Source organism: Aulostomus chinensis, chromosome 16 (assembly GCF_037954235.1).
Source record: "Aulostomus chinensis isolate RoL2024-O1b breed Wild chromosome 16, RoL_Achi_v1.0, whole genome shotgun sequence".
NCBI classification, from domain to species: Eukaryota; Metazoa; Chordata; class Actinopteri; order Syngnathiformes; family Aulostomidae; genus Aulostomus; species Aulostomus chinensis.
This window is the reverse complement of record NC_141335.1, coordinates 5353683-5380480: the sequence shown is the minus strand read 5'-3', so window position 1 is coordinate 5380480 and position 26798 is coordinate 5353683. Positions and strand designations below refer to the sequence as shown.

The window sequence follows — 26798 nt, the reverse complement described above, 5'->3', positions numbered from 1 at the left end:
AGTTCCCATGTTTTCTCTCATTTTATTGGAGGCGGAGGGTAAGACACACATTTCACTTCAGTTTTTTTTTCTCACAGGCCTGGCCACCCTTCAGTATCTACAAAGTACTTCCTGTTCCTTCCCCAAAAGCAAGAGCTACATCCATTGTACATGTTAGAAAGTTATTTTAATAAAAAAAACAAATAGAAATAAAAATGTACAACATACACTTGATATATATAATATAATTTTTGCTCTTTTTTTTTTACAGAGGTAAAAATACTAAGCGTAAAAAATGGGTCTAATTCAATACAGGGAGTCATTTCTGTACTTTAAAATTTTTTTTTTTAAATACACAAGGCGATAAAGAGGATGCATTCAGGCACTTGTAAATGGCTCTGACATGTGAGGACACACACAAAAACCAGACAGAGAGAAAGGATTAAACACTGACTGACACACACGCACGCGCGCACAAACACATACACACACACACACACACACACACACACACACACACACACACACACACACACACTTACTTTCCAATTTGATTGAAACATCACATCATTGAAGGGTCTGATTGTACTGGACAAGAAGTGAGAGCATATTCAGCTGATCCCAGTAGCTTAGGATTAGTAGGGGTGTGTGTGGGTGTGTGTGTGCCTGTGTGTCTCACACACAGGCACACACACAAACAGACATTCAAGCTGGTACACAGGACAGGATGTATGAAACAGACACAACCAGAATAGGAAAGAGGACATCCTCAGGCATTCTGTATTTCAACTACAGTAAGTGACATTTCCTTGGCACAACAATCAGGGATGGATGTTTGTTTCCAGGACGACACAAACACCCTGTTCTCTTCAAACGGGACGCTCCTCACATCCTGCTTCTTTAGAAAATATAAGATTTAACCGGTTTATGTCGTTTCCCAGCTCACATCGCTGTCGTCGCTGTCATCCAGGCTGAGACAAAAGCACCCGAAGTGGTTGTTGGTTTAGTGTTCTACTTTCAGTGTGGCTGCGGTGTCACCTCAGACTGGAGATGACACAAGCTGGTTGGAGTTTTTAACTTCAAATATTCGATCAAGTCATTTGTGGCCAAAAATTCTGAGCATCCAAGTTACACTCATCTTAATTTCTCACTTAAAAAAATATATACTTCTGACCTTAGATGAACTGTTCAACATTTTGGGAGATTTGCTGGTTTGCTTTCATGCAGGGAGTTTGTTGATAAGATCGATGTCACTCTACTTTTGTCAGGTAGTCCATCCATTTGCGACTGCTTATCCTGTTAAGGGTTGCAGGGGGTGGAGCCTATCCCAGCAACTTTCAGGCGAGAGGCGGGGTTCACCCTGGACAAGTCGCCTGTCCATCCAAGGGCCAACACATAGAGACAGACAACCATTCATACGGTCAATTTAGAGTATCAATCAGCCTCATTCCCTCATGATGTCTTTGGACTGTGGGAGGAAGCTGGAGTACCAGAGAGAACACACTCAGGCACAGGGAGAACATGGAGACTCCACACAGAAAGATCCCATGACAGAGCCGGGGCTCGAACCCGGAACCTTCTTGTTGTGAGGCAACAGTGCTGACCACTGCACCACCCTGTCAGGTAATCATAAAGCTAAAGCTAAGTGAAGGTTAGCCGTTTAGCTTAGCATAAAAAGCCCTTTAAAGTGATGCCTCACTTAAAAAGTGTATTTTGGCCTTTCAAGTACTCACAAATTGGAGTCTTGAGCTCACATTGCATTACATCTTTGTGACTCCAGAACGCAGAAAGAGCCAGTCATGTACATTTAGCTCGAGGCTAATGGTTATTGATGGCTATCAACGGCTACAAATAACTGCAAAAGCTGCCCCAAAATGCCTGTTTACAAACTCTCAAACACATAATCCACGTCTTCTTTACCAAGCAGTAAAGCTGTATGCTGTGTAACCCAAAAGCACTTCCTGTCCACTGCTACTGTGAACCAGTGCTGGACAGGAAGTGTTGTTTTTTTCAATTGTTTTGGCTCAATTCAAAGTTTTTGCTGAACATACCGCTGAATAAGACGGCCATGGATTATGCACTTAAGACTCTGCAGACTGATGCTCTTTGTGTCTGTTTTGCTGTTGTTTTGTTTTGTTGTTGTTGTTGGACATCATTAGCTTCGAGCTAAATAAACACGGCAAACTCTTCCTGCATTCTGGAGTCACAAAGAAGTGATGTAGGGGGGAAAAAATGTCTGGGAGATCAAGACTCCAATTTCTGAGTACTTGAAAAGCCAAAATACACTTTTTGGATGAAGAGTCGCTTTAATTAACTTACTGAAAGCACCAGCACACAATGGCATCAAATATTCTTGAAAAAAATATTTTTTTCCCCCAAAACTTTATATTTCGCACAGAGACTTGAGTACGATCAACCTTCTCATCGCTCTCTCTTGGCAGGAAAACCAATGAATGTATTCCCCAAGATGTCCAACTATTTCCTCAACAACCCGACATATGTTTATTTTATGCATAAATGTGAAATAAGACTTTACTGCATCGCTGTCGTGACATTGTACAGGTCAAAGGTCATTAATTGGTTTCTATTTAAATTCTCAGTTTACACATCTGTCATAATCCTTAATAATCCTTTTGGGGGTTTTTATATCTATATTCCTGAACACGTGTTTTTAGGATGGAAGATTTTATGTTTTGAACAATAAAAATGGCTCTAGCCTTGAATATTTTAACCATTTAAATGACAGGATGTAGCTGTGGGCTCCACTGGAGGGTGAGGAGCTGATTGTACGTCGCGGCATACTTCCACTTATTGAGAACCTTATTAAGAGTTGTTTTTTTTAAGTATAAAAATAGTAAAAATCAAGTATACAAACCAAGAGTACATGGCTGATTGCTTATAGCCAAATGTCAGACATCTTCAGAGGGACGGGGTTGGAGTTTAGAGCTCCAACTCCAGCTTTTAAGGCATAACAGGCACCGATTATCTCTGATTGTTCAGTTCTTGTTGTAACACAGACTGCCGGGTGAGGTTTCTGTGGAAACCATCAGAGTAAAAGTTTTTGTGTATACCCTCAGTCATCCAGGTCATCGTAATTCTCAACAATCATCAATTTAGGCGACTGAACTCACCTCTGGTAAGTAAAGACTCTTCCAAGAAGCTTCTTCTTCTCATCCAAGAAGCTTCTTGGAAGAGTCTTTACTTACCAGAGGTGAGTTCAGTCGCCTAAATTGATGATTGTTGAGAATCAGATTAAAAATGTTAAATTACTCCATGTTAAGTAAAATAAGCCGAAATCTGACCGGATGTGTTCACGGGTTAGTTTAGGCACCGTTTGAAATCATGTGAGAAGAGAAGGGAGACAAAGTATTGACTTGAGGCACCGTCTCGTTTCCACAGTAAATCACAACCCAGCACCCTTTCGCTGGTAGATTGATTCCAAATAAATAGGATAAAAATACAAATCTTTGGAATATTTGATTAAGATGAGTACCAGTAAGATGAGGATGCCGATGGAGGAGAGCTATGTCATCTATATACATGACCTAAGCTGCGGAACAGAAAACAAAACGGCTTCAGCACACATTGTAAGCGTTCACATGTACCATTCACACTTGCACACACATGCAAAGAGGTGTAGTGTCAGGTCTATCTTGGAGCTGGAGCTGAGTGGAGCGGGCCCGGTACTGGAATATGAACAAAAATGGCCACGCAAACATCAAAGAAGAGAAAAGAATAGAAATAATTCAAGTTCTCTGATGCTGAGTCAGTGTACAAAGTATAAAGTACCTGCATATGTGATACGTGACATATAGGTCAGCTATAAAAAAAAAAAAAAAAGGGGCCCCCTGAAAAAGAGTGCTCTCTCTCCCTGGAAACAGAGCATGAAATGGCCACGTGGAGAGCTGAGAGAACTGTCTGCCATGAGGGGGAGCTTATCTTCCCAGGCCGTTCAGAAAATGCACCAACTGGTTTTGTTTTGTTTTTTTTTGGCTAATTTCAGTGTCTGGAATTTGTAGAGAAACCCAGAGAAACCAAGGCAACAGAGCGCGCAGCCATAGCCGCTTGTCCCCTCCGTGTGTTCCCCCATCCTTCCCTTTCCCTGTGCTTGCGTTGGGTTATGGTTTTTTATGTTTCCTCTGAAAGGGTTCCAAGCGCGGCGGCTCAGCTCAGGGCCTTGTGACGTCCTCCGCAGCAGCCGCAAGTGAGCCCCGCCCGGTGGCAAGCATGGAGAGGTGGGTAAAGGCAGAGGCAGGGCGCCACTAGGGACAAGCCGAGCAAGGCTAACCAGCGTGTGCCAAATCTGCCTCCTCCACTGCCCTCGCCCCCGTCACAGGAGCAGGGGTCGGAGTAGTCCCCCTCCGGGTCAGACATGCAGTGGTAGAGCATGGTGTCTGCCAACCACATACAGCTAACCCGCCTGATGCAACCCCGCACAGGGTCTGGTGCATCTTGGCACCGGCCCCTCCTGTTGTTGGAGATGTAAAACGCTTCGCCACAGTGCTCGCAATGAGCACGCTCCATCCCGTCCTCCTTCCGCCCCTTCCCCCCATTGGTGGACGGTGAGGAGCTCGGCAGGAAGGAGCGAGGTTGGGTGGAGACCACAGTGGAGAAACCGTGGCGATATGAGCCACTATGGCCCTTATTGCTCAAGGGTCCGAGGGCTGGGTCGGAGTCTGAGGGCGACAGGGCCGGTGCCAGCGGATAGGTGTAGTCGTGCTTCTGTGCCTCTGTTTTGGCGAAATGGACATAGGTTTCAGAGTCCTCCATCTGGATGAACTTATCACGCACAGTGGCGTGGCGGTAGTCCTCATAGCCCGTGAGCCAAGAGCGATCCGACGGACGTACATGGAGACGTTCGCTAGCTCGCTCCCAGCTGCGCTCCCGTGGGTTGATGCGGACGATTTCCTCATCCTCCTGGAAGGTGACACGGGGAAGTTGCAAGAAAAAAGAGTGAAACATCAACACTGCTGGTGGAGATGCTGCTTGTAAAGCTTAGCAGTAAACAACATCATCAGATTAAATTAAACTATAACCAGATAAGACAAGGCTGTTTGTCTGACCTGGTCCAAGAAGTAGTGGTCTGAAAGCCGATAGGGGTCGTGGAGGTCAAAACGATGTCCCAACATCCACTGATGTCTCTGCGGAAGAGGCGAGGACTCCAGCGGCTGCAGTGAGCTCTCCAGCTTCTGGGAGGAGTTGGATGAACTGTCTGTGGTGTTCTGGGTGGACAAACAAACACAGGATGCGGGCTGAAAGCTGACTTCTGATTGGATATGCTGAAGTGGTAGTGGGAGAGGACGGCATGATTGGACAAACAAAAACAGGAAACATAGGCTCTGCTCGGATTGGGGAAAAACAGGAAATGTGAGCTCTGTTTTTGTTCCATACTTGGATCAAGCGTGTGTGAATTAAACATTTTATTAGCAACATCTGCAGCATCATTCTGTTTGTGGATTTTTGGAGCCATCCAACCTAAAACTAGATAACAAACTTACATTGATGGGGAGAATGTGTTGCCTTTGGTGACCACATTTACTTATAACACCTCTGGTTGATGAGGTTACCTCCGTGACAAAGAATCAAAGGATTCTACATTTGTGAGGGACCTGAAGTCCAAGCCTAACAACTAGTTGCCGTGGATCATTGAGGTGCATTAATGGCCATTTTGTTCACCCTTGTTGACAATGGGGTAAACAATATAAGAGAAAGAATCAATAAATGGCAAATGACTCACAACGAGCTTCCAAAAAATTGAACTGGAAAGCTCCTGGAGGAGCATCTCTTCGACAATGGATGCAGAGTACAGATGAACAATCGTCAAAATCTGCTACCCGCCGAAAGAAGGTCGTCCAGAACGCAGTCTCTGGGAGCTTCATATTTATGTCCCTATGTTGAAACTTTTCAGAGATAAGTCATGAAACTAGATCGCAGATCAAGAACACAATCCAGATGATTTCTGGAGGACAGCACGTTCTTCGTTCAGCCATTTAACAAGAATTCCACGGACAAAGGAATTTTACCATGACATGTCCAGAACACCACTACAAGCTACATCCTGCCAATGACCTAGAACACGTTTAGCATCACCTCCAAAAGTGAAATAACAACCAGTCATCAGTTTTTGAGGTCTCCTGCTAGCAAACAACATTATCTTGTACATGGAGGTAAAGAAGCAGATCCTCTGTGTCTGCCTGGCTGATCCTTGCCAAATTTGTTTGGCAGCCGGAGCTCAGGTCACGGAACAAACTACTCAACTTTGGGGCAGATCAGACCCCTTGGTTTTGACAGAGCTATTACTGTGCTCATGACATCGTCACCAAAGTCAACAACAGGTTTACCTGTTAAATTCCTTGAGTTTTGAATGCAGAGATTATTTTTTTTAAGGATTCTTTGTGTTTGACAAAAAAAGTGATTGTGCAACTTGATATGAGGAAGCTGGTTTGAGGAAGCCTCCCCAAAATCATACTCTTCCTTTAAATCTTACTTTCAAAAACGTTCCACCTTCTATTTTCTGTTTTTTGCCAGTGTGTATGCATGTTTGTCCATCCATCATCCATCCATCCATCCATCCATCCAGTTTCTTCCGCTTATCCGGGGTCGGGTCGTGTATGTATGAAAAGTATCCTGTTCCATTTCCGTTAAAGGCCGTCGGGACTCGACTCCAAATCAAATCTTGCCAGGACATTACACAGTCTGGCTGCTGCTGTGTCGTGCCCAGTCAGATGGATTTCAGACAGGGTCAGTGTCTGTAGAGGGTGGACGGGACACCAGCTGGTATGCTGCTCTTTATACACGTGTTTATGTGTGTGTGTGTGTTGCATATGTACAAGATGTTCAATATGTATCAAAAAGGTCAAACACATCCAAAACTTAGCTTTATTTTGGAAGAGTCTGCATTTTTCTGTCTTGTTTTGATTGCCACATAGCCGCGCATCAGATGTGATGGGAATCATGCAAACTTGTATCAAAGTTCAACAACTTTGCTCTCCAAAAAGTATTTGGCGGATGCTGAGTTTTACATCTGCAACCAGAGAGCAGCCATGAGATTTCCGCGCGTCCTTGCTCCATACTGATGTGATTTGGTTTAATGAGAAAATCAACATTAGTATCAATCCAAGTGATTTTTACTGGAAAGACTACATGAAATAAATATCTAAGAGCTTTTCCCATCTATATGAGTCCTTGAGTAAGACACTCAACCCCAAAGCATTCTCTTTGTAAAACATGTGGCAAAAATGTGTTGTCCCGAGAAAAAAAGAGCATCCAACAATAATGCTATGAAAAACTGTCTCTGAATTTTTAGATTTCTATTTTAGAATATAATTCCTGCACAACAAAATTTTTTCTGTCCCCTGATTTTATTTATTTATTTTTTTTGTGAGTCTAAAATGCAGAAAGAGCCAGCCACATTTATTTAGCTTGAAGCTAGCGGCGCTTGGTGGCTAACAACAGTAAAACTACCAAAAATGTCTTTATTTTTTGCTCATTAATCCACAAAGACCTTGATTTGCTGGTGTCTTCAGCATATATAAACCCAAGCTAAATATATGAGGTTGGCTCCTCCTGAGTAACTGAAAGGTAAATTAAAAGGTACCAAGTGTACCTGATGACCTCCGATGGAGGTATATTGACCTGCCCACCCATTACTGTTCACAAGGCTAAGCTAGCTGGCGGCCAGCTGATTTCTGTGGGTTGCTGGCTTCCGACTGCACACTGAGGAGAAAAGGCCATCTGTCTTATTAGCGAGCGCTGGAGAGGATGGCAAGAAAGCACATTTCCCAAAAATGTGGTGAACTGAACCAAAATACGAGTGTTTCCACAATCAGAACCATCATTTAACATTTCAACATAACTGCAACCTGCAATCTTTGAAATGAGACTTTTTTGTGTGTCAGGTCTCACATCACCCCCTGGAAAAGTAGATTTTATTTTCAAACATGATCATACAGGCTATATCCCACTCATCTGGCTCTCCAACTAGCCTAAAACTAACACTATGAATTATTCGCCAGATTTATATGACCCAGATCTGGCGTGTGTGTGTGTGTGCGTGCGCGTGTGTGTGTGCCTGTCTGTCTGCTGTAGCCATCCCCATTATATCCTAGCTCTGTGTCCAGAGCTGTGCTCCCCACATGGATACTGCCATGCTGAGAATTTCCCCCTGCTTTCTTACAAAGCCCTAAGAGCAGCCAGCCAAAAATAACAAAACATGCTGCCTCTGCTCCAGGCCCCACCCCCCTTGAGAAGACATTACCAGGGGGAGGAGTTGAAAATGTTTAAAACCAGTCCTACTCTGGCCTCCACAGCTGAAACTAATTGAAAACACAGACCAGGCTCTCTGCTGCAAGCTCCAATTGAACAAGAAGTCAGAGAGAACGAGAGGAATTGAGGGGGGAGAGTTTATATTTCTGGACATCCTCCCTGTACACTCTGGCCCAAGGCTGGACGGAGGGCTTTTCAAGTTATTTTCTGACACAAAACATGTCCCGACTCAAAGCTCAGGAGGATTCATCCTTCAACAGGCCCGTCTCGCTCTCCTGGGATGAGCCCAGAATTGCTTCAATAGCTTTCACTCCCCCTGTTGTGAATGAGCCAAAATAGAGAGAGGAGACGTGCTGAAGGGAGGGACAGAGGAAGGGTTGGGTTAAGTTTAGGTTTGGCCAACGAGGAATAATTTAGGAAGTATGTCCAACCTAGCTCTCCCCCTTCCCCAGCCCCCTAACCGTCCTCCCCTGTCCCCCAAAAGACTGTAAATCTGCTGCTGCATTTTGTGCTGTCCACGACTGCCCGACGTGCAAACTGTGCTGCCGCCACTAAGTTTGTCAAAGGTCATTCACGGAGGCGCCCACGAGCGGTACCGGACCCCTCCATGTATGACCCGGATAGCACACGACAAGGCTCGGTGACGCTCTTTGGTCTCTGTACTCTTGGAGACCTCTCATTTGTGTTTGTGAACTCTAAAATGCTTCTGAATTCTTTGATCAACAGGTAGAAGAAACAAACGGCTTGGACTGAAGTCAGGATGGACGCCGTCAGCCCAAAGCATGCAAATCCAGCCAACGACTCCTCGTGACTGCTCCCAGTGGTTCGGCTGAGAGGTTCCTTACTTGCACCGTTGTCCCACCATGTTTGGTTGCTTTGAACCAACAGAAACTGACATGGCCCCGGCCTCTTCTTTTACATGGCAGTCCATGACAGACATCCAGCGGTCCCATTTACCGGAGACAACATTTTAACCCCGTAACGACCTCTGCTGATGTGTCAGCGGTGGGAATGATGCGTATGTTCCCTCTTGCTTGAAGATTACAAATACAGCCCATTATTACCTCCACTAAAGAGGTCATGTGATCACAAGGGTTTGTCTGTCAGCAGGACATTCCAATATCTAATGGATAGGCGACACTACAAGGAACTAGTGATTTACTGATGGAGGCGATCAGGAGCAAACTGTATCCTGGACGTTGACAACTCTTTAACACTTTGGCAGGATGTTGCTAGTGTTGTTTGCTTTTTTCCCCCACAAGGCAAAGGTATACACTGTTCCCTGGTTTCCTTCATGCACCTGGAGAACGAGTGGAAGGCTGTAAGCCATCAGCAACTTTTAACAGCAGGTGTGAATCAACGACGACTGGCGTTTAAACCGCTCAGTTTCTATTTCAGAGATGGCGTCGCCTTCACTCCTGCCGCTAGCTGCCTACGCCACAAAGCTTGGCACCTGCCCACTTCTTATCACCTATGGTTGTTTGGCCTGTCATAGTCACAAAATCTCGATGACATAATGGTCGTCGCATCATTGCCTTCCTGTACGTGTTCGGCTTTAACGGCTGACTTAAATTTGCCATACTTAAAACTCAGTAGTTTCAAAGTTGCCTAAAATGGGAATATGAACGCTACCAAGAGCGAAGAGAGTTTTAATCGGAGCAGGAGTTGAGTCTTATTTTGGAATTATTTTGCACTGGAAGTTTCTAGTTGAAAACTCTTGTTTCCAGGATTACAGAGGGTGCTCTGACAGCGCTGCCGCCTCCCTGCCCCCCCTCCTTGTGTGTTTGTATGCGTCTCTGTGGTGGCTGTACACTCCCAGCAGAGCACCTATTACTCTTGGCCCATACAGACAGCTCGAGTCAAAGATGAACCACAAGGCACTTCCTCTCGTAAATCACCGGCGCTGCACTAAGCTGGGAAACAGCTGCTAGCTGCTAGTTTGGTTGCTTCTCTTTTTCAGCTGGGGAGGGTGGGAGCTGCTGGGTCACCAGGAGAGGAGGGGTGGGTGGTGGGATACAGGAAATGACCTTGTGACCCTGCCTGCTGCTCCTGGTGTCAGGTTACAGCAAGGGGGGAGGGGGTCCTCCATGATACCTTAAGGTAGAGAGGCCCTGACACACAAACCACTCTTCATGTACTGTGGCAGGTACAAAGCCGGGGATTCAAACTGAAAACAGCCCCAGTGCAGCGGGCGTGGGGGCGTGCTGTTTAAGGTAGCAGTGATGCACTGTAACGCGATCCAGGAAGTCCAGTTGGAGTTGCAGATGAATGTGTTTAAAGGCTTATGAGAGGCCAAAGCATTACACAATAGTTTGTAATACAAACAGGCAGGATTTTACAACTCTGGATTGTTGTCATGGTGGCAACTAGTTGATGTTTTGTAACAGTGATTGTGAGGTAATCAACAACCACAACATGTAATCTTTCAGTAATGCACCATGATAAGCCCCCCCCCCCCCCACATACACACACACCCATACCTGCAACTGATTACACGTTGCATACATCTTAATACTGCTCTATTGTATTCATCTCAGAGCTCTACACACGTCTACGTTACTGCGCTTCACTGCCTTTTGTACGTCTCCTGAGACGTAAACTGCATCTCATCGTCTTAGCTGGCTAGATGACCTGATCTACAGAGGCCCCTGAATTGGTGCGTCTGCTTCATCAATGCATATGAATGACTCGGAGCTCACTCCAAGTCCTGATCAGTATGACTGGGTAGGGCAAACTAGTCAACTCCGCAGCGATGGTTGCAAAGGTTGTTTAGATGAAGACCGGAGACATCACAACCAAGGCTGAGATAAGTTGAGATGAAGTCCGGAACAAACAACCGGGACCTCTAGAGGCGGGGGGGGGAAAAAAAGATAGTTGGGAAAAAAAAATCTGCACTTTTACAAGATCCTGCAAATTTTTCATGTAGTGTGTTCACATGATCAGAAGTTAGGAGAAGAAGTATTTTGGCAGGATCTTGCAAAAGCAGTCTTTAACAAACAAAACCAGTTTATTACTTGATATTTGTAGTTGTGATACGACTTGTGATACTACTGAGAAACTTTTTTCCCCTAAATTTTAGATTTTTTTTTTTTCCTCTCCGTCTTCGGACTTCATCTTCTTCAATTATCCTGACTATTCCACCTTGATGCTGTATTTCATCAGGTTACGTCGCTGAGATTTCTGGGGATTTGTGAAGTTTTTGAGGTTAAAACTAAACGGAGTTATATCATCTAGAATTCCGTTTGTGCATGTAAGAAACCTGCTTACAGTGAAGACGTCGTCATCGCCCAGCTCGCCCTCGTTCTGGAGTGCTGTCGAGGAGGTCGTGGAACCTACGGGGAGGAACACGGAAGCACATTTTAACTCTCTAAGGTGAGTTTGAGAATCACGCTGCAGTAAAGGAGCATCTGGGTGGCTTTTCTGTTATTCTGTTGATTCAATCCATCCCTTCATGCATCTCTAAAACTAGCAGTTTAATTCCAGTGGCACTTTCTTCTTTCCCCAGGTTTCTTACTTTGACATCTTTGTACTTCTTCAATTTTAGAGATGTCAACCGCTGGATGCACATTTACCTCAAATTTCCAGTCAATACTTTTCTGCAGCATTTTTGTCCTCTAACAAAAGGGAATCTTTTATTTTGCTGACTGGTCCACAATCTAATACTCAGTTGACTCGTTGAGTTTAGGTGTTTCTTTAGTGGCGCATTTGGAAAAAATGTGGACTCTGAGAGACTTGGCAACATGTGTTGAAGGATGGACGGACGCACGGTTACCCACCTTCAGCCAGGTCCTCGATAGCTTTCCGCACCCCCCTGTCAAACGCCCTGGCATCAGCTGGACTCTGGAAGGACAGGCCACACCTCCTGTCCTCCACCTTCCAATGGTGAAATGTGGGTGTTGCTATGGTGTAAACCAGGTCCTTCCTAAGCGGACAGTCCAGGATCACCTAATGAACACACACAAACACACACACACACACACACACACACACACACACACACACACACACACATCAGGGAGATATTTTTACTTCTAAAATGAGCTTTACTGTGGTTTTGATCATCATTGTGTGTGTGTGTGTGTGTGTGTGTGTGTGTGTGTGTGTGTGTGTGTGTGTGTGTGTGTGTTTTCACCTGTTTGTCACGCAGTCGTTCACCACGGATGAGGAACTGGGAGCTACAGGAAGCTGGCACTGGTGGAAGCTCGGCCGGCCGGAGGCGACACACCCCAACTCTGGTCAGAGCTCCTCCGTCCTGAGCCAACCAGCCGCCGCTCGAGTCGTCCCGCGTCATCACCACTGCTTTCACACGCACGATGTAGCTGTCACTGGAGAGAGAGAGAGGGAGAGGGAGAGAGAAGAATTTGAGGAATGGAGCATTGAAAAAAATATGTTTTTATGAAAGGAAATGTTGAGTGTGACGGAGAAAGAGTCCAAAGTCTGTTTGAGAGGAACTGAAGCAACACTGATTGTACTGAATCGTTACGCTGATAATCTTGGTTTTGGTTGGAACTCCATTTCATTTTATCATGTAAATGTTGGATTCCTAACTATACGCCCAAGAGTTGTGATTCGACATATTTGCTTCTTTGTTAAATTCGTATTTGTCATCAGCTAACAACTAAGAGAGGGTTTAAGATTGTAGGAGCCTCTGTACAATCCTCAGTGGCTCAACACAGAACATTTCCAGGACGCAAGCATGCAACGACCTATGTACCTACCTGAAGAGGCCATTCGACCTCTGACCTCCAATTTGATCGAATTAGTAATAAATCAAACAGGTACATTGCTATGAAAAAAATAAACACAAGCCAGAATCCAACTCTTTCCTCTCAGGACCCTTGACTAGATGTCACCAGTTGTTAAATTCAGTTTCAGACAATTTACTTTCTTTTTCATGATGTGAATTATCTGAATTTATTCAAAGAATTTGGATCAGTTTATGTGATGCGATGAGCGTGAACATCCAACGGGAGACAAGACTCATTTTTGACTCAAAAGGAGTACACCTTCATAAGAAGTGCAGAAATGTGTCTTTCTCCCTTGGAGGGAGAAAAAAAACTTCATCGAGTAGCACCTACCTTTTAATTCTAATCTCAGTTTTAACTGAAGTATCTGGCAATCTCGAACTTTATCAAAAACAAATGTCTGGTGCTCTCTGGAATCCAAGGGTTTTCTAACACCGCAACAGTTTATTATAGAGCTGGATTCACATGGTGGCAGAATGTTTGAGGGCGTCTCAAGTCACGACTTAGCCTGGTCCTCGCTGTGCTGAGGTGGGAGGTGTTGCACCAGGACTCAAGTCTCTCCCCACACACACACACACACACACACACACACACACACACACACACACACACACACACACACACACACACACACACACACACACACACACACACACAAACACACACACACATTTCACAACCATAACTGTTGACTGTTAACATTATAACTGACTATTTGAATTAAGATTCCTTTTGCTGATACATTCGTGAAGATGCATCTTCACACAGAAACATCATTTTTCATGGTTCTGTCTGTAGAATTAGGACTGGATTGTAGGCAGATGAATTTAAAATCCACTGCTAGTTTGATAAGTTGAGAATCGCCTGAAACTAAATGGTGGTTAGTGAGGAGTTGTGAGGAGAAACTCAGTAACCCTGCAGGCTACTGTAGGCTCCGAGGGAAGAGAGGGGTGCAATCTGCAACTTCACCACTAGATGTCACTAGTTTGTACAAATGGTCCTTTCTTTTTCCATTTCAGATAATTACATGAATAATCAATTCTTCACTTCTTGATAAGTCATGACAACACAAGCAATTTTAAGACGAGCTGATCCTCAGCTGCTTATCTTTCTTAGCCGCAGGTCAAGGTGTGGAGGTAGCGGTCCTGGCGCGGACCCCCAAAATTCTCCTCCCCTTGCCGCATCAACCAGCTCTGACTGGACTCCACTGACACCGGAGTGCGTGCAGTGGAGTCCTGGTCTCTCTCTGTCACTCTCTGTCTCTCTCTCTCTCTCTCTCTCACACACACACGTCAAACCCACTGATAGATAACGCTGCTTCAGTTTTGTCTATGTAGCCGTTTGAAACAATACACGACAAAAACTCCCACTGCCGCCAACAGAGTTGTCAGAACCTCCAACATGAGACAATACGATTGAGACTGAATGGTAAAATACGAGGCATTGTCACGCATTAGCATGACAGCCACCACCCTCCTGGGGACACAATGAACACACTCACAATCCGCATGAATGATCTGACAAAAACAGGATGTACCTCTCTGTGCGCCATCGATGCCGCACTGCTCGTGTGTGTGTGCGCGCGCGCGCGCGCGCGTATTTACATGAAAGTGCAAAGCTTGTGGGTGAATCTGTGGTTGCTTTTCTGTGCGGGCTGTTTGTCTGCTGTCACACAGTCAGCCAGTCTGTCATTCAGTCAGTTTTATGAATGTGTGTGGGCGAGAGCTGGTGAACCAGTTTTGCCACCTGTGTGTGTGCGTGTGTGTGTGTGTGTGTGTGTGTGTGTGTGTGTGTGTGTTGGACACATCAAGTCCCTGGGATGGTCTGCAAGCTAATTATATAACAACACCTCTTTCATTCACTCCCACTTTACCTCTTTTCCCTCCCTCCCTTTCTCTCTCTCTCTATGTTTCTCTTTCACTCTTCATACCTCACGCACCCACACACATCTGTATTTCCATCTTTATGAGGACCTTCATTGATACAACGCATTCCCAGGTACCCTAATCTGAACCATCACCAACAAAACTTCCGACCCAAACGGAGTCTGAACCTCTCACCTTCACCGTTTCTCTCTAAAAGCTCTTTGGAAGTCCGTCTGAGAGTCCAACTGTCCTCACACTCCAAAAATATCCTCAACCCAGAAGGTTTAAACCACAAAGTGATGCCCTGAAAAAAAAGATTTTAAACAATTGCTTCCTCTGAACCCACTTTTTCCATTCAGATACCAGCAGTTCATTGTGTTGGACACACATTCTAAAACCTCCCTTTCCAATTATTGTGAAACAAACGAATTAATACGAAATTAGTGAGACAGAAGCTGGTAATCACTGTATTTCTCACGTGGAACCCCAACGGGTGGCGGCTGATAGTCATTCAGGTTCTATGAAGCACATGTGAAACCTGAGCAGCAACTAAAGAGTAAAACAGAAATTCAAAATAGACACATAAATGACTAATTAGACTCCCTTGATCTTGTCATCCTGGAGCAAACGAGCTTCCTCCCCACTTACTGGCCTCTTTGCATTTACTCTTGTCGGCAGTTTTTCAAATTTACTTAAGTGAAGTTTCATGCATCAAAACCCACTGCAGCAGTGGCGGAGACGGGTGATCCCAGTGGACACTAAATGAACTGACGTATTGTAAAAAGAAGAGAAAATGAAGAAAGATGATTATGGTTGTTGGTTAAATGGCTCTGCTTCTGGGAAACAAATGATCAAACATTTGGGAAAGCCATTAATGCCATTTTTATTGTCACTTACTCATCAAGGTGAAGAAATTCTTTAAAAAAAAAAACAGGTACCCTGTGGTCAGGTGTGACCATTAGCCGTCCTCTCATGAAGTCAGTGTGTGAGGAGGTTTGTGCGCAGTGAGTGCACCGTATTTTGTGGCAACATAAGTTGTATGAAAGCCAGGCTATCGAGGTGGCAGCGTTAACGCGGCTCTGCAAAGCTTGTTTTGTAGTTTCGAGATCCCACAGCCTGGGTGTGTTGTCCAAAGATGGTGACAATGTGCAGAAACATTTCATTGGATCTTTAATTTCCACTCATAATAGCCTGTAGCTCCGACACTGAAAAATGTTCCACACTTGTGCTTTAATGTCCGAGTAATTCTACAGTTCCAACATATGTACAACACATTCACATACGAAACCGCACATCCAGGCCACCCACATACAGAAATAACACCGAGCTGTGCGCTATATAAGCACACATGCTTGAAGATACACAATACCCACTATCAGCTCTCCCAGATGAAAATGTCACATTATGGGCCGTCTTGCGACCCATGTTTAGAGCCCCGTCTGCTGACGGGCCCTATAATCTGTGGTTGGAACACACACAGCCACAACCAGGAGCAACACGCTACTTCAATGCACATGGCGGTGACCACATGTTCTGGCGCACGGACAAGACACATGTAGATTTAGGGAGCTGTGAGTCTAATTCTGGTCACACAAACGTTCATTGGTGTAGAATCGCCTAAAACTGAGAATCGTTTTGTTTTCATGAGCTTATAATGAGTTCGTTATGTCTGCACGAGGAGCACGTCCTCATCCACACAGGCCGCCATGTTGCATCTACCGAAGCCTAGAATGGACAAACCTGCACCTTTACACGTGTTTCTTTAATTCTTTAGTAAGATGTGACCAATTGCTACAAGCTAGTTATTATAAACACTACATATGTTGCTGAATATATTCATGCAGTACTGTCTAACTGTGTTTACCAGCCAATGGCGGACGGTCATAGTGGCAAAAGACATCCTGGCAGAACTGGTAAGAACACACAGATGATGGCAGCAACTGTAGACCGTCACTGAACTCTAGCCTCTACTCGCCAGTCCTTTCGTAGAGTAGTTCTCAAGGTTTTTGAAGTCGCGACCCCTGAGAATAATCAGGCTGGTGTTTGTGCCCCACCTGCTCCCTGCATTTGGCTTTGGTGTTTTAAGCTTTGTTTGAATAACAGCACAGTCACATTCAACACGTGTATTTCAGCTGTAAATGAGCATTCGTGGAAAAGAAATAACTGAGGTAACTGTTAGGCCCTGTTTACATAAAAATAGAACAATGTAGCTTTATAGTCTCAGTTGAACTGTTTTCACAGCGGCTAAAGTTAAATGTTCACACTTGTTTTTAAGCACGGGCACATTTTGACTCACACATTCAATGAAATCTATGCTGGGAAATGATATCACTCACAAAAGTAAGCTCACCTTGAATCACTTCTTCCTCTCACACACGATGACCTGATTCAGTTCAAAGGTGCAGGGAGTGTGCGGTGACCACCTAACACACCCTCTTTCACTGTCAGTGTGCCCACTGGTGGTCAATACCTTGCCTACAAACCGAGTTACTCCCAGTGACTCATCGGCCTCTTCAGCCAGTGTCGACATTCAATATCATATACAGGTGGAGATACGGAGCAGTATCAATTATTCACGGCACTGACCTCAACAGCCGAGGCAAACACACCATTGAGTGTACCGCAGCTAATACGTTCACTTCACCCCACCAAGATATGAAACCGCACTGACAGCCTGTACAAGGTATGGAGATCGTGTGTCCTTGTGCAACAAATGTTGATGTTTCTTCTGTTTTCATATTTACACCTTCATACCGTCCCCCTGGTTTTATCACCCTGGTTAGCGTCGCCCCAGGTTCTCGTGGTTGAACGCATTGGATTTTTTGCTCATTCCGGAAATTAGGAGCGTTGAGGCAAACAAATTTATGAGGCTGACACTCAGCAAGATCATCCTAACAAAGGAGCAGCACTTTTGAAGCGTCCTGAAGAAGAGCAAAGCAAATGTTATTCTATGAATGAACTACGCCACAAACGCACAACTTTGGCATCACCACAACTAGCTTTGTGCTTCTTCTGCTTTTGGTGTGATGACGTTTACTGTCAGCAACCTTCATAGTCTATTTTTAGCTGCTTGTGATCAACATCCAATTTTAAAGTGCATGAAGACTTTAAATGTGTTGCATTTACTGACTGATTTTGTACTAAAGAACCAAAAAAAAAACAACAACAACATTAAAATATCTTAAGCTTGTCTTAACCAAAGACTTTACTTCAGGTGATGAAACCTCTTTCAAAAATTCCACTGACTTTGAGACAAGGGAACCAGGCGTTCAACAACAGTAACGTTAGCACTCAATTCTGCATCCAATTATGCAAACGACTCTATATCCCATATATGTGGAAGACTTGTAGTCAGTTTCCCCATTTCATACAGATATTACAGCAGAAGGCACTTTACTTTTTGTCCCTGCGCCTCGTCCACACCTTGCAACCAAATGGGTGGAGTATACGCATGCATGTTCCCTGCCAAGCCACATTTCTGTCAATTAACTCCAAACTAGTAATTGTTAATTTTATATGCTTGTAAAGTTATTTCCTGACTCTGTCTGCGGGGTTAAGAAGACACAAATAACTATTTAAATACATACAAAAGTAGCGCTAGCGGATTAGCTGGATCCTGCAAATACCTGGTGTAGTTTGTGTGCACAATAAAGCAGTAAACAGGGCTGGGAGGCTGGGAGAGTTATCGTGCCTGGAATCCAGCTCATGTGTGACAGATAAAAGGGCTAGCAATGTGTGATAAGGGCAGTTATACTTCCTCTGACAAGGAATGACTAGCCACACCTCTGCTTAATCAACAAAACCACACACACACACACACACACACACACAGACAGGGTACGCCTCTGGCTGGACCTGCACACACACACACACACACACACACACACACACACACACGCACACAAACAGACAATATGTACCATCTGCAGTTACCCGGAAGTGACTGAGTTGCCTCTCAAGCAGGATGATTTCTTTATTGATTTGCGCCTTTGTTGTGCTGATGCAGTCTTACGAAAGCGGCTGACAGGAAGAAATATGTGCAGGTAATCGAGTGAAAAATACTCTGATTGTTTTGACTGAAGGCCTTACGTTGGGTTCGGTTAACATGAGATTAACATTTGTTGTTCATTTTGACCTTTTATTTACTCCATCTTTTCATTGAAAACACAAGTTTGGGCTGACAAATTGTCATATTCCAGCATTTTACATCCAGTTGAGTATAAAAAGATGGTATATATAAAATAAAAAAAACTGTGGAGAAGAAGAGTTCTGCAAGATGTTAAAAAAAAAACAAAATAATAATAATAATAATAATACACTATAAAACAATATTTTGTACTTAGCTGCTTTTTCATGTAGTCAGGTAAAATTGCAAAGATCCCTAATCGTTAATCATCTGTAAAAAGGAACAAGAAAAAGATCCCTGCCAAGCTACAGCTCTTTGCTGCAGTTATTTAAGGTGCAACAGTTCTGCATCCGCGCTGGGAAATTTAGACTGAGGCTTTTCCAGCCACTGCTTCTTTTCTGTTTGTTTTGTTTTGAACATTACGCAGAAGAAAAATATCAAACTGAGCAGTAGCAAACTGACCTGAAATCAATAACTGACGAATAGTACAGTAACAACAGACACCAATCTGCATTTTCTTTAGTGGAACACTTACATAACGAACAGACGAGTCACGAACTGAGGGCTCACTATTGGTATTTCAATATATTTCTCAATGGAAAAAGAAGAGAAGATTGATCAAATGTATGAGGATTGCAGGATTGTTTGACCTTTTTTTCCCTCTCACAACAAATAAGCAGATTTCTGTTGGTAAGACAATTTATGTACAAGTGTGTTTCGTGGCATTTTAGTCACATACAGCATTGAGTTAAGAACTAGTGAAGTCATGTTGTTTTGGTTGACACTGGCTAAATGAAGAGAGAGGGAGAGGGAGAGAGAAGGGTGAAGTGAGTTCATTCATAACTATTGACATTGGAGGCTCCTGAGGGGAAGTTCGATCGGCTTTCTGCCAATAAAGTGTAGTTATATGGAACGCTCACATGTCTGGGCAGCACAAGACTCGGGCTGCTGGTGTGAGCGAGTGTGTCAGTTGACATGACAGAGGTCAGTAAAATACAGGGAAGCATTAACGGATGAAATCACCGATCGCGAAGAAAGTTCACGAGAAAAGAAATAACGTTACCGCACGCTAAACATTTTGAATGGCTCGGAAAAGAATTGCTCTGTGATTATTAAGCCCAAAAATATTTCAAAATCGGAGCAAAGAGAGGTTAAATTTCGAACTAAATCAAGACTTAGGAATTGTGAAATATTAACTGCGCAGCCAGAGTTCCTGTACAGACATAAAAATTTGGATTTTGCAATATGTTTGGTCCAAAAACAACTATGTTTAAAGGTTCAGGGCCAAATTGTGTCACAGATCTTATTTTATCCGGGAGCCGGTAACAGTACTCCAACAGAAAGCTGTCATTCCTAAAGTAACTCTGCAGTCCCTCCGTTTCGATTAAGGTGGAAACTTGTACTTAAAATAAGCTGATTGCTTCTAAACCTCTTACAGACGACTGAGAAGCCGAGCAAGGCCGGCTATAATGCTCCATATCCTCTTATACAGCGCTAAGGTTAACACTTTGGGTCAAATCTAAGTGATAGAGAGCTTAATAATGTTCACTTCATCTGCGAGCAACATCCGCCACAGTGTCAACCATGGTGTGTTTGATCAGGTAGACTTTGTTTACATGGACTGTCAGATGTCAGTGGTTTATCTTGTAATTGGAGGGCCTGTAGTCTTGCTGCAGGGCGCCAAAGAAATGGAAAATTATTTCCATAAAATCAACGGTAGGAAGTTTGTCCTCTTAGGGTTTCCCTTGTCCAACTATGCAGACACACTTAACATACTAAACATGATGGGCTGCAACATTTCCTGATGCTATTTGTGGTTAGCGTTTTAAATGGCCTAAAGTCCCTCTCTTTAATGTGCTGTACAAATAGCAATTTTACGTTAACAAGAAAAGATCCAGATGGAAACGATATCATTTCCTTTAAATGTTGTGTGGGATGAAAGAGCGTTATTGTCGAAAATCAGAAGGATATAACAGAGCTCACTGCAACACATACTTGTACACAAACTACGTGTGTTCTTTTATGACATAAAATTAAGTAAAAAGCTGTCATCCAACGCCCGAACAGGTTCGTGACAAACTTAAAAAGGAAGTTTGGTCAGTTGAACGCTGAGGAGAATCTTCAATAACCAGCCCGGGGGATTGTTGAACACTTGACGTGACAAGGAAATAAAACACACACACACACACACACACACACACGCACACACACACACACACACACACACAGTGAAGTGAATGAAAACTAAAGCTATTATAATCTTGGTCATCCAGTCAGCTGATGAGCAGAGATTAGTTAAAAAAAAAAGAGAGGAAGAAAAAAAAAAACAGGCAAACAATCAGGGTCCATTGTTTGGTCTTCAGATATAAACAGCTAAGGCTATTATATAAAGGCTCCGGATAGCAACCAGCGATGAGTAAAACACAGGAAACACTGTTAACAAGGATCTGTTCCACATGATGTGTGTGTGTTGGGGGGCGGGGGGGGGGGGGGGCGGGGGGAATACCAAGGTTCATTTGTGGACATTGAGTATCTGTTATAGTCATAATGACTATTATGGTTGGGTTTCTTTTTGTTCTTTCTCCGTATCGCTTTTGCTGTCTTTGCCTTGAATTTTGGAAGTTACCTGGCCTAAATAGGGACATTAATTTATCTCTTAATAAAGGTAGGCCCCGGTATTTGTTGAACCACAGATCTTTCCCAGACATTTTTTGCGGAAAATACACTTACTTGCCATCCTCCTTAGAACCCGTATGTGTGTATTAGGGAGATGAGACCGACAGAGCCCGACTGACTGCTAATTAGCTTAGCTCAATGAATGGTAGTGGATGGGTAGATGAACATACCTCATTCAAAAGTCCCTCGTGGTCTTTGTCTGCATTACTAGCATTGTGCATAAGAACAACGTAAAAACTATGAGACACTGCAATTTTAGAATCCAACACGTAGCCAGAACTACTTTCTTGACTGGGCGCAGTGATTTGATGCAGCACCTAAAAACCCCCATGGTTACAAAATGTTGTTGACAAGTTGAGTGTTAGCGGCTACTAATGGTCGACTTTGTAAGAAAGGATGAGGAGGATTACTTCTGGGTGACTTGAGATCCCGAACTTGATTAAATGACTTTTGATGGACGTATGCTGACACTTCTCATCCACTAACATTTATTGGGCTAAGCTAATTACCAGTTATCCGGTCTCTGTGGGTTCCTCAAGCGGCACAGAGGAGAGAGGGATAACTATTTTCTTGTCTGGCTCTGGGGAGGATGGCAAATAAATGTATTTCCTAAAAAGCTGTCATGTGTGATGGTACAATCACATGCAACTCATTCAAAATCATTTTGTTTTTGTCTGTATGTCTGAGGAAAGCAATGCATTGAAAGTACAGAAATGCTGGTACAGAGACAAGTGTTGACAGTGAGCTTTCCCACTGTCCTGAAATTCCACACGTCAGGTTTATTATAGTCTTAATATCAAACGCTGCGGCTAACTGGAAAAATATACATGGGAGGAACAGAACAATCCTGCTGAGGGAACACGCAGACCTGCTCACTCCTCTCGGCTGTTTCTCCCATTTGATGAGGGCTTTTAGTTTGGGGATGGATTATGTTTCGTTGCTGCGCTGACCTCAGTTGAATGTCACCCGGCATCTCCTGTCCGATACTGACTGTGCACATGCTGACCCTGCAGCAAGATCAATACATCCTCTGCTTGTGTTTTGGCTCGACAGAATGTGTATGTGCATGTGTGTGTGTGTGAGAGGTCTTATACTTCTATAAAAGGTAATAAATGTCCTAAGAAGGATAGGGCCAGTGAGGAGCACCCACCAAATTGAGGACATGATGTTTAATGGTTAGATTAGGAACGTCAGGTCATGAAAAGGCCCTCAAACACATCGCCCAATGACAGTAACTGACACACAAACTCTGATGGTTCTGCTGAGCAGGTGAGGCTTTCAGGATAAATGCATGACTTGATATACATGCACCACAAGAGGAAAAGCAGTACGGTTGCACTTTTTAAACACGACACTGAAGGTATAAAGGTGTGTTCAATACCTGACCCCACCGTAATTCCTTAACAGGGTTTTATTCCTACGATACGAGCCGCATCACACTTAAAACTTGTCAGTGAAGCAGGGTGTTGGTGTTAGCTAAACGTTTAAAAAGCAACAGGATTGCTCAGTGGTTCACTCCAATGTATTTGGTGTTACAATATTGAGCTTTCTTCAGACCCATGCATCTATGTGTGTTGCTAGCTGGGGCTTTTACAAGCACATCATGACTTGCCATGTTGTTGTTATGATCATCGTTTGTGATTTTTCCAACAAATTATTGTAATGCGTGTCACAGAACACAATAACCTGTAATTTTGCTCCATGACTTTTTGTACTTGGCCTCTTGCGAAAATGGATAAAGTCCGTTTTGTAGGTGGGACGTTCACCATTTTGCTCATTATCTTTTGCTATGGAGCGTCTTTTTTTTTTTTTTTTTAATTAGACACCATAAACCAGCATGCATTGCACAGCACCACAGTTCCCTGTCCTTATCAAAAATATTTTAATGATTGTCAACAGAAACTTACAAGTTAAGGGCAAGCACAAAATATTAATTAAGAAGTATTTTAAAACCACTTCCGGTCCCGAATCGTCAATGACGGAATGTATCCCATAATGCATTTGTGTCAACACAGCAGCGATGGCGGAAATTCAAAAGAATTGCCGCTGCGACTGTAATGCCACTTTAGTTTTTTTTTTTTTCATCTTTAAAGGCAGGGAAGTAACGTTTCCTTGTTCAAGGTAAGTTTGTCAACAATGTTTGTTAAAGAATGCGTTGATATCGCCTAGCTTACTTGCTTTTGAAGTGTTAGCTTAACAACATATCAGCTTGAAAATAAGCTTTGAACTTAACCTCTTTCCTTTGACCTTAAGTTAAAAATCCATGTAATTATTGCAATTTTTAGGGCAAAAGCTAATTTCCAGGCCGTATTTCTATCACCATAGAAACTTTAGGGGAAGCCAGTGTTAGCATCCAAAGTTACTAGTTGGCACAGTTAGCTTTAACGTCATTGGAGATGTAATCAAGTGTGTTCTACTCTGGAGAACCCGACGTAATCAACCGTCTGACTGCTTTAATGCAGATGTTTATGTCGGACAGTTCGGGTTGTTTAAATGTTTCAGAATAATAAATAACAGAGGGGATAACCGGAAGTGTCGTTTCACATGATATATGGCAGCTGTGCGTAAGCCTCCAGTCTGTTTGTAGGCAGCTATCCGCCTTAATATCGTGTTAGCATTAACGTAGCTTTCTGCTAATACACAAGCCAGGACCACGGTGCAAACCTTCCCCTCCCTCTCTCTCTCTCTCTCCCCCCAGCCGATCCGTGCGACTGGGCACAGACTCACTCACTGAACACTGAAAAAGCCGAGTGCGGCCAGCAGGCATGAATGGAGACGGCCTGGAGGTTAGAGGGCTTTTATGAATGAGCCGGCGTCACGCCACCGCAGCGCAAACATCCCCTCCGGTGCCCTTCGCCCTTCCAACCGCTCCTGCGAGCTCCTACCGTTCACAGCCACCGTGTAGCGTAACACAAGTGGGATCCATATGGCCGAGCCGATCGGTTTGTGTTTTTAAGATAGAAATAAGAGTCTCGCTTCAACATCAAAAGCTAAACCCAACACCAAGAACCGTTACAACAGCGACCCCCGCGGGGTCGTAAAGCGCACCTGTCCGCGCGGTATAAATGCACCTCAGATTAGCCGACAGTTCATTTCCATTTTAAGCTCCAGGCGCTTCCATGCGGGCCTATTGGTGCTAATGCCACATAAACAGCTCTCCCGGCCTGCACATTGTACCGCTCTATATTAGCTAGATTTCGTAACACATCCACAGAAAACACAGAGGCGTCGCTTACAATTGGTAATTTTTTAAAAAAAATTTATGAATGGAGCGCGGTAAACTATGCAAATGAGGGCGATTGAGAAAGAGATGGCGGATGAGGCATATCGGATATCTCATATCCTGTGAGACTTCCCCTTTCAGTTGGAGGCAAACACACACACACACACACACACGCAGCCAAATAACGTAGCGACATGGGCCTCTGAACACGCAGTGGGGCTCGTCCCCGTCACCAAACGCGCAAAACAGCAACCAACCGTGCCGCTATTTGCGTGTTTTAGAAAAGCTGGCCGTAACTTCGAGGAGTGTTTCTAAGTTACGCTGCAAACAGGGGCCTGCTCTCTCGCCTCAGATCCCTTTCAGAAAATGTTTCCGATCCACCCACGCTTATTCCCCTCCTCCTCCTCCTCCTCCTCCTCCTCTCCTTTCTCTCTCTCGCCTTCTCAAGACGAGTCTAAACCGAAGGTGGTGGTGGTGGTGGTAGTGGTGGTGGGGGGGATTTACAAACCCTCTTCTACAGCTCTGTCAATACTTTGCTTCCTAACAGCCTCAAGCACCAAAACCCGCATCGACTGAGTTTAATAAAAATGCAGAGAAACGCGAGAAATCAGCTTAGTGAAGGAAGAGTTTAGGCTGCACATTCCACCAAGAAGTTGCCATCTCCAAGTTGTAAAAGAAGCAAAGAAAGAGAGAGGGGGGGGGTCTTTGAAGAGGAAAGTACTTACTCGTTTGGGTGTGTTTCTTCTATCATTTTCTCGTTTCACCTCAGGTAGTGTACCACGGCGGTTGCATACTTTTCGCACGTCATTCTTTCACCGCCGATCCACCGATTCTGTCTCCAATTCCGCATAAATCCCCCCTGCGCCTTTTGTGCGAGCGTCGGGCTGCTTGACTCGCCTTCGACTGGCTGTAACCTCCCGTCTTCTTTCTTTTTTTTTCCTCACTTTTTTCCCCCCGCGGAGCCACCCAGTTGCCTTTGGTTTGCAAATGCCCCCTTTTCCTAACTTTAATACCCCATCGTCTTCAGCAGGTAACGTAGCCAGACAATCTAGAAGACAAATCTAGGTCTTCTCTCACAGCTCCACAAACACACACGGGCACACACACGCACACGTCGTCTCTTTTTCTTTCTTTCTCTTTCTCTCTCTCTTTTTTTTTCCTAACAGCCAAAAGCGCACGTCTTAACCGACGAGTCCGGTCCGAGTTGTGCGTAAAAAGCGCGTCGTGGCTGTTGTTACCGAGGGGTGGCCCCGCTAGAGCCCCATCTCTCTCTACTCCATGTTGGATTGCAGGCAGCAGAGCAGCTACAACGATGCCGGGGGAGGGAGGGAGGGAGGGAGGGAGAGAGCGAGAGAGAGAGAGAGGAGGAGGAGGAGGAGAAGAGGGTGCAGGGCGGAAGCGGTGACGTCGGTCTTCATTTTGGTAGTGGGCCCACGAGCTGCTAGCCGTATGGGGCCCTTCATAACCCCCCCCCCCCCAACACACACACACACACACACACACACACACACACACACACACACACACACACACATCCCCCCTTTCCCTTCCACGATCCTCGATTTCAAATCGGTCATGGCAGCCTTGTTCTTCAATAAAATATAAACCTTCACGCTGGAAAAATGAGTTTAATGGAAGGAAAATTAAAAACATGGCCAGTGTAATCCAACATCTCAGAATATAAATTAGATCTCAGTAGAAGTACATATTTTACTCTTGATAATGCTATTGATTGCAGTTCATTCTCCAGTAGTACTCTGATCAAGTAAAACAAAGATTAAAGATGTTTAATCACATTAATATCTGTGAGAGGCTTTCTGGTAATCTGTAGCAGCCTTCCGCTTGATCTCCCATTGCCTCTCTGAAGTGAACTTTTCTGCGGATTGAGCTCTTTAACATTTATTGATCTCCTAAAGAGT

The 26798-nt window shown here is 44.2% G+C and overlaps 1 protein-coding gene across 1 annotated transcript; it reads right to left on the bottom strand.

Annotated features, from left to right (window-relative positions):
• Positions 1-2: 2 nt before the first annotated feature.
• LOC147247254 (sprouty-related, EVH1 domain-containing protein 2-like) lies at positions 3-26184 on the bottom strand. Its single transcript, XM_086180822.1, has 6 exons — positions 25605-26184; positions 12377-12569; positions 12021-12189; positions 11512-11576; positions 5043-5201; positions 3-4896 (listed from the first exon to the last, which is right to left on the bottom strand). The coding sequence occupies exons 1-6, from the start codon at positions 25628-25630 to the stop codon at positions 4144-4146; spliced, it is 1365 nt and encodes a 454-aa protein (XP_086036948.1). The 5' UTR covers positions 25631-26184; the 3' UTR covers positions 3-4143.
• Between the last annotated feature and the right edge of the window lie 614 nt (positions 26185-26798).

What these genes read in the sequence shown, in the direction of transcription:
- LOC147247254 (XM_086180822.1), bottom strand. Translation starts at nt 25,630, where the DNA reads ATGATAGAAGAAACACACCCAAACGA. An exon ending in TATCGAGGACCTGGCTGAAG is followed by an intron (nt 11,577 to 12,020) that starts GTGGGTAACCGT and finishes TCCTCCCCGTAG; the next exon opens with GTTCCACGACCTCCTCGACA. An exon ending in ACCACTACTTCTTGGACCAG is followed by an intron (nt 4,897 to 5,042) that starts GTCAGACAAACA and finishes GTCACCTTCCAG; the next exon opens with GAGGATGAGGAAATCGTCCG.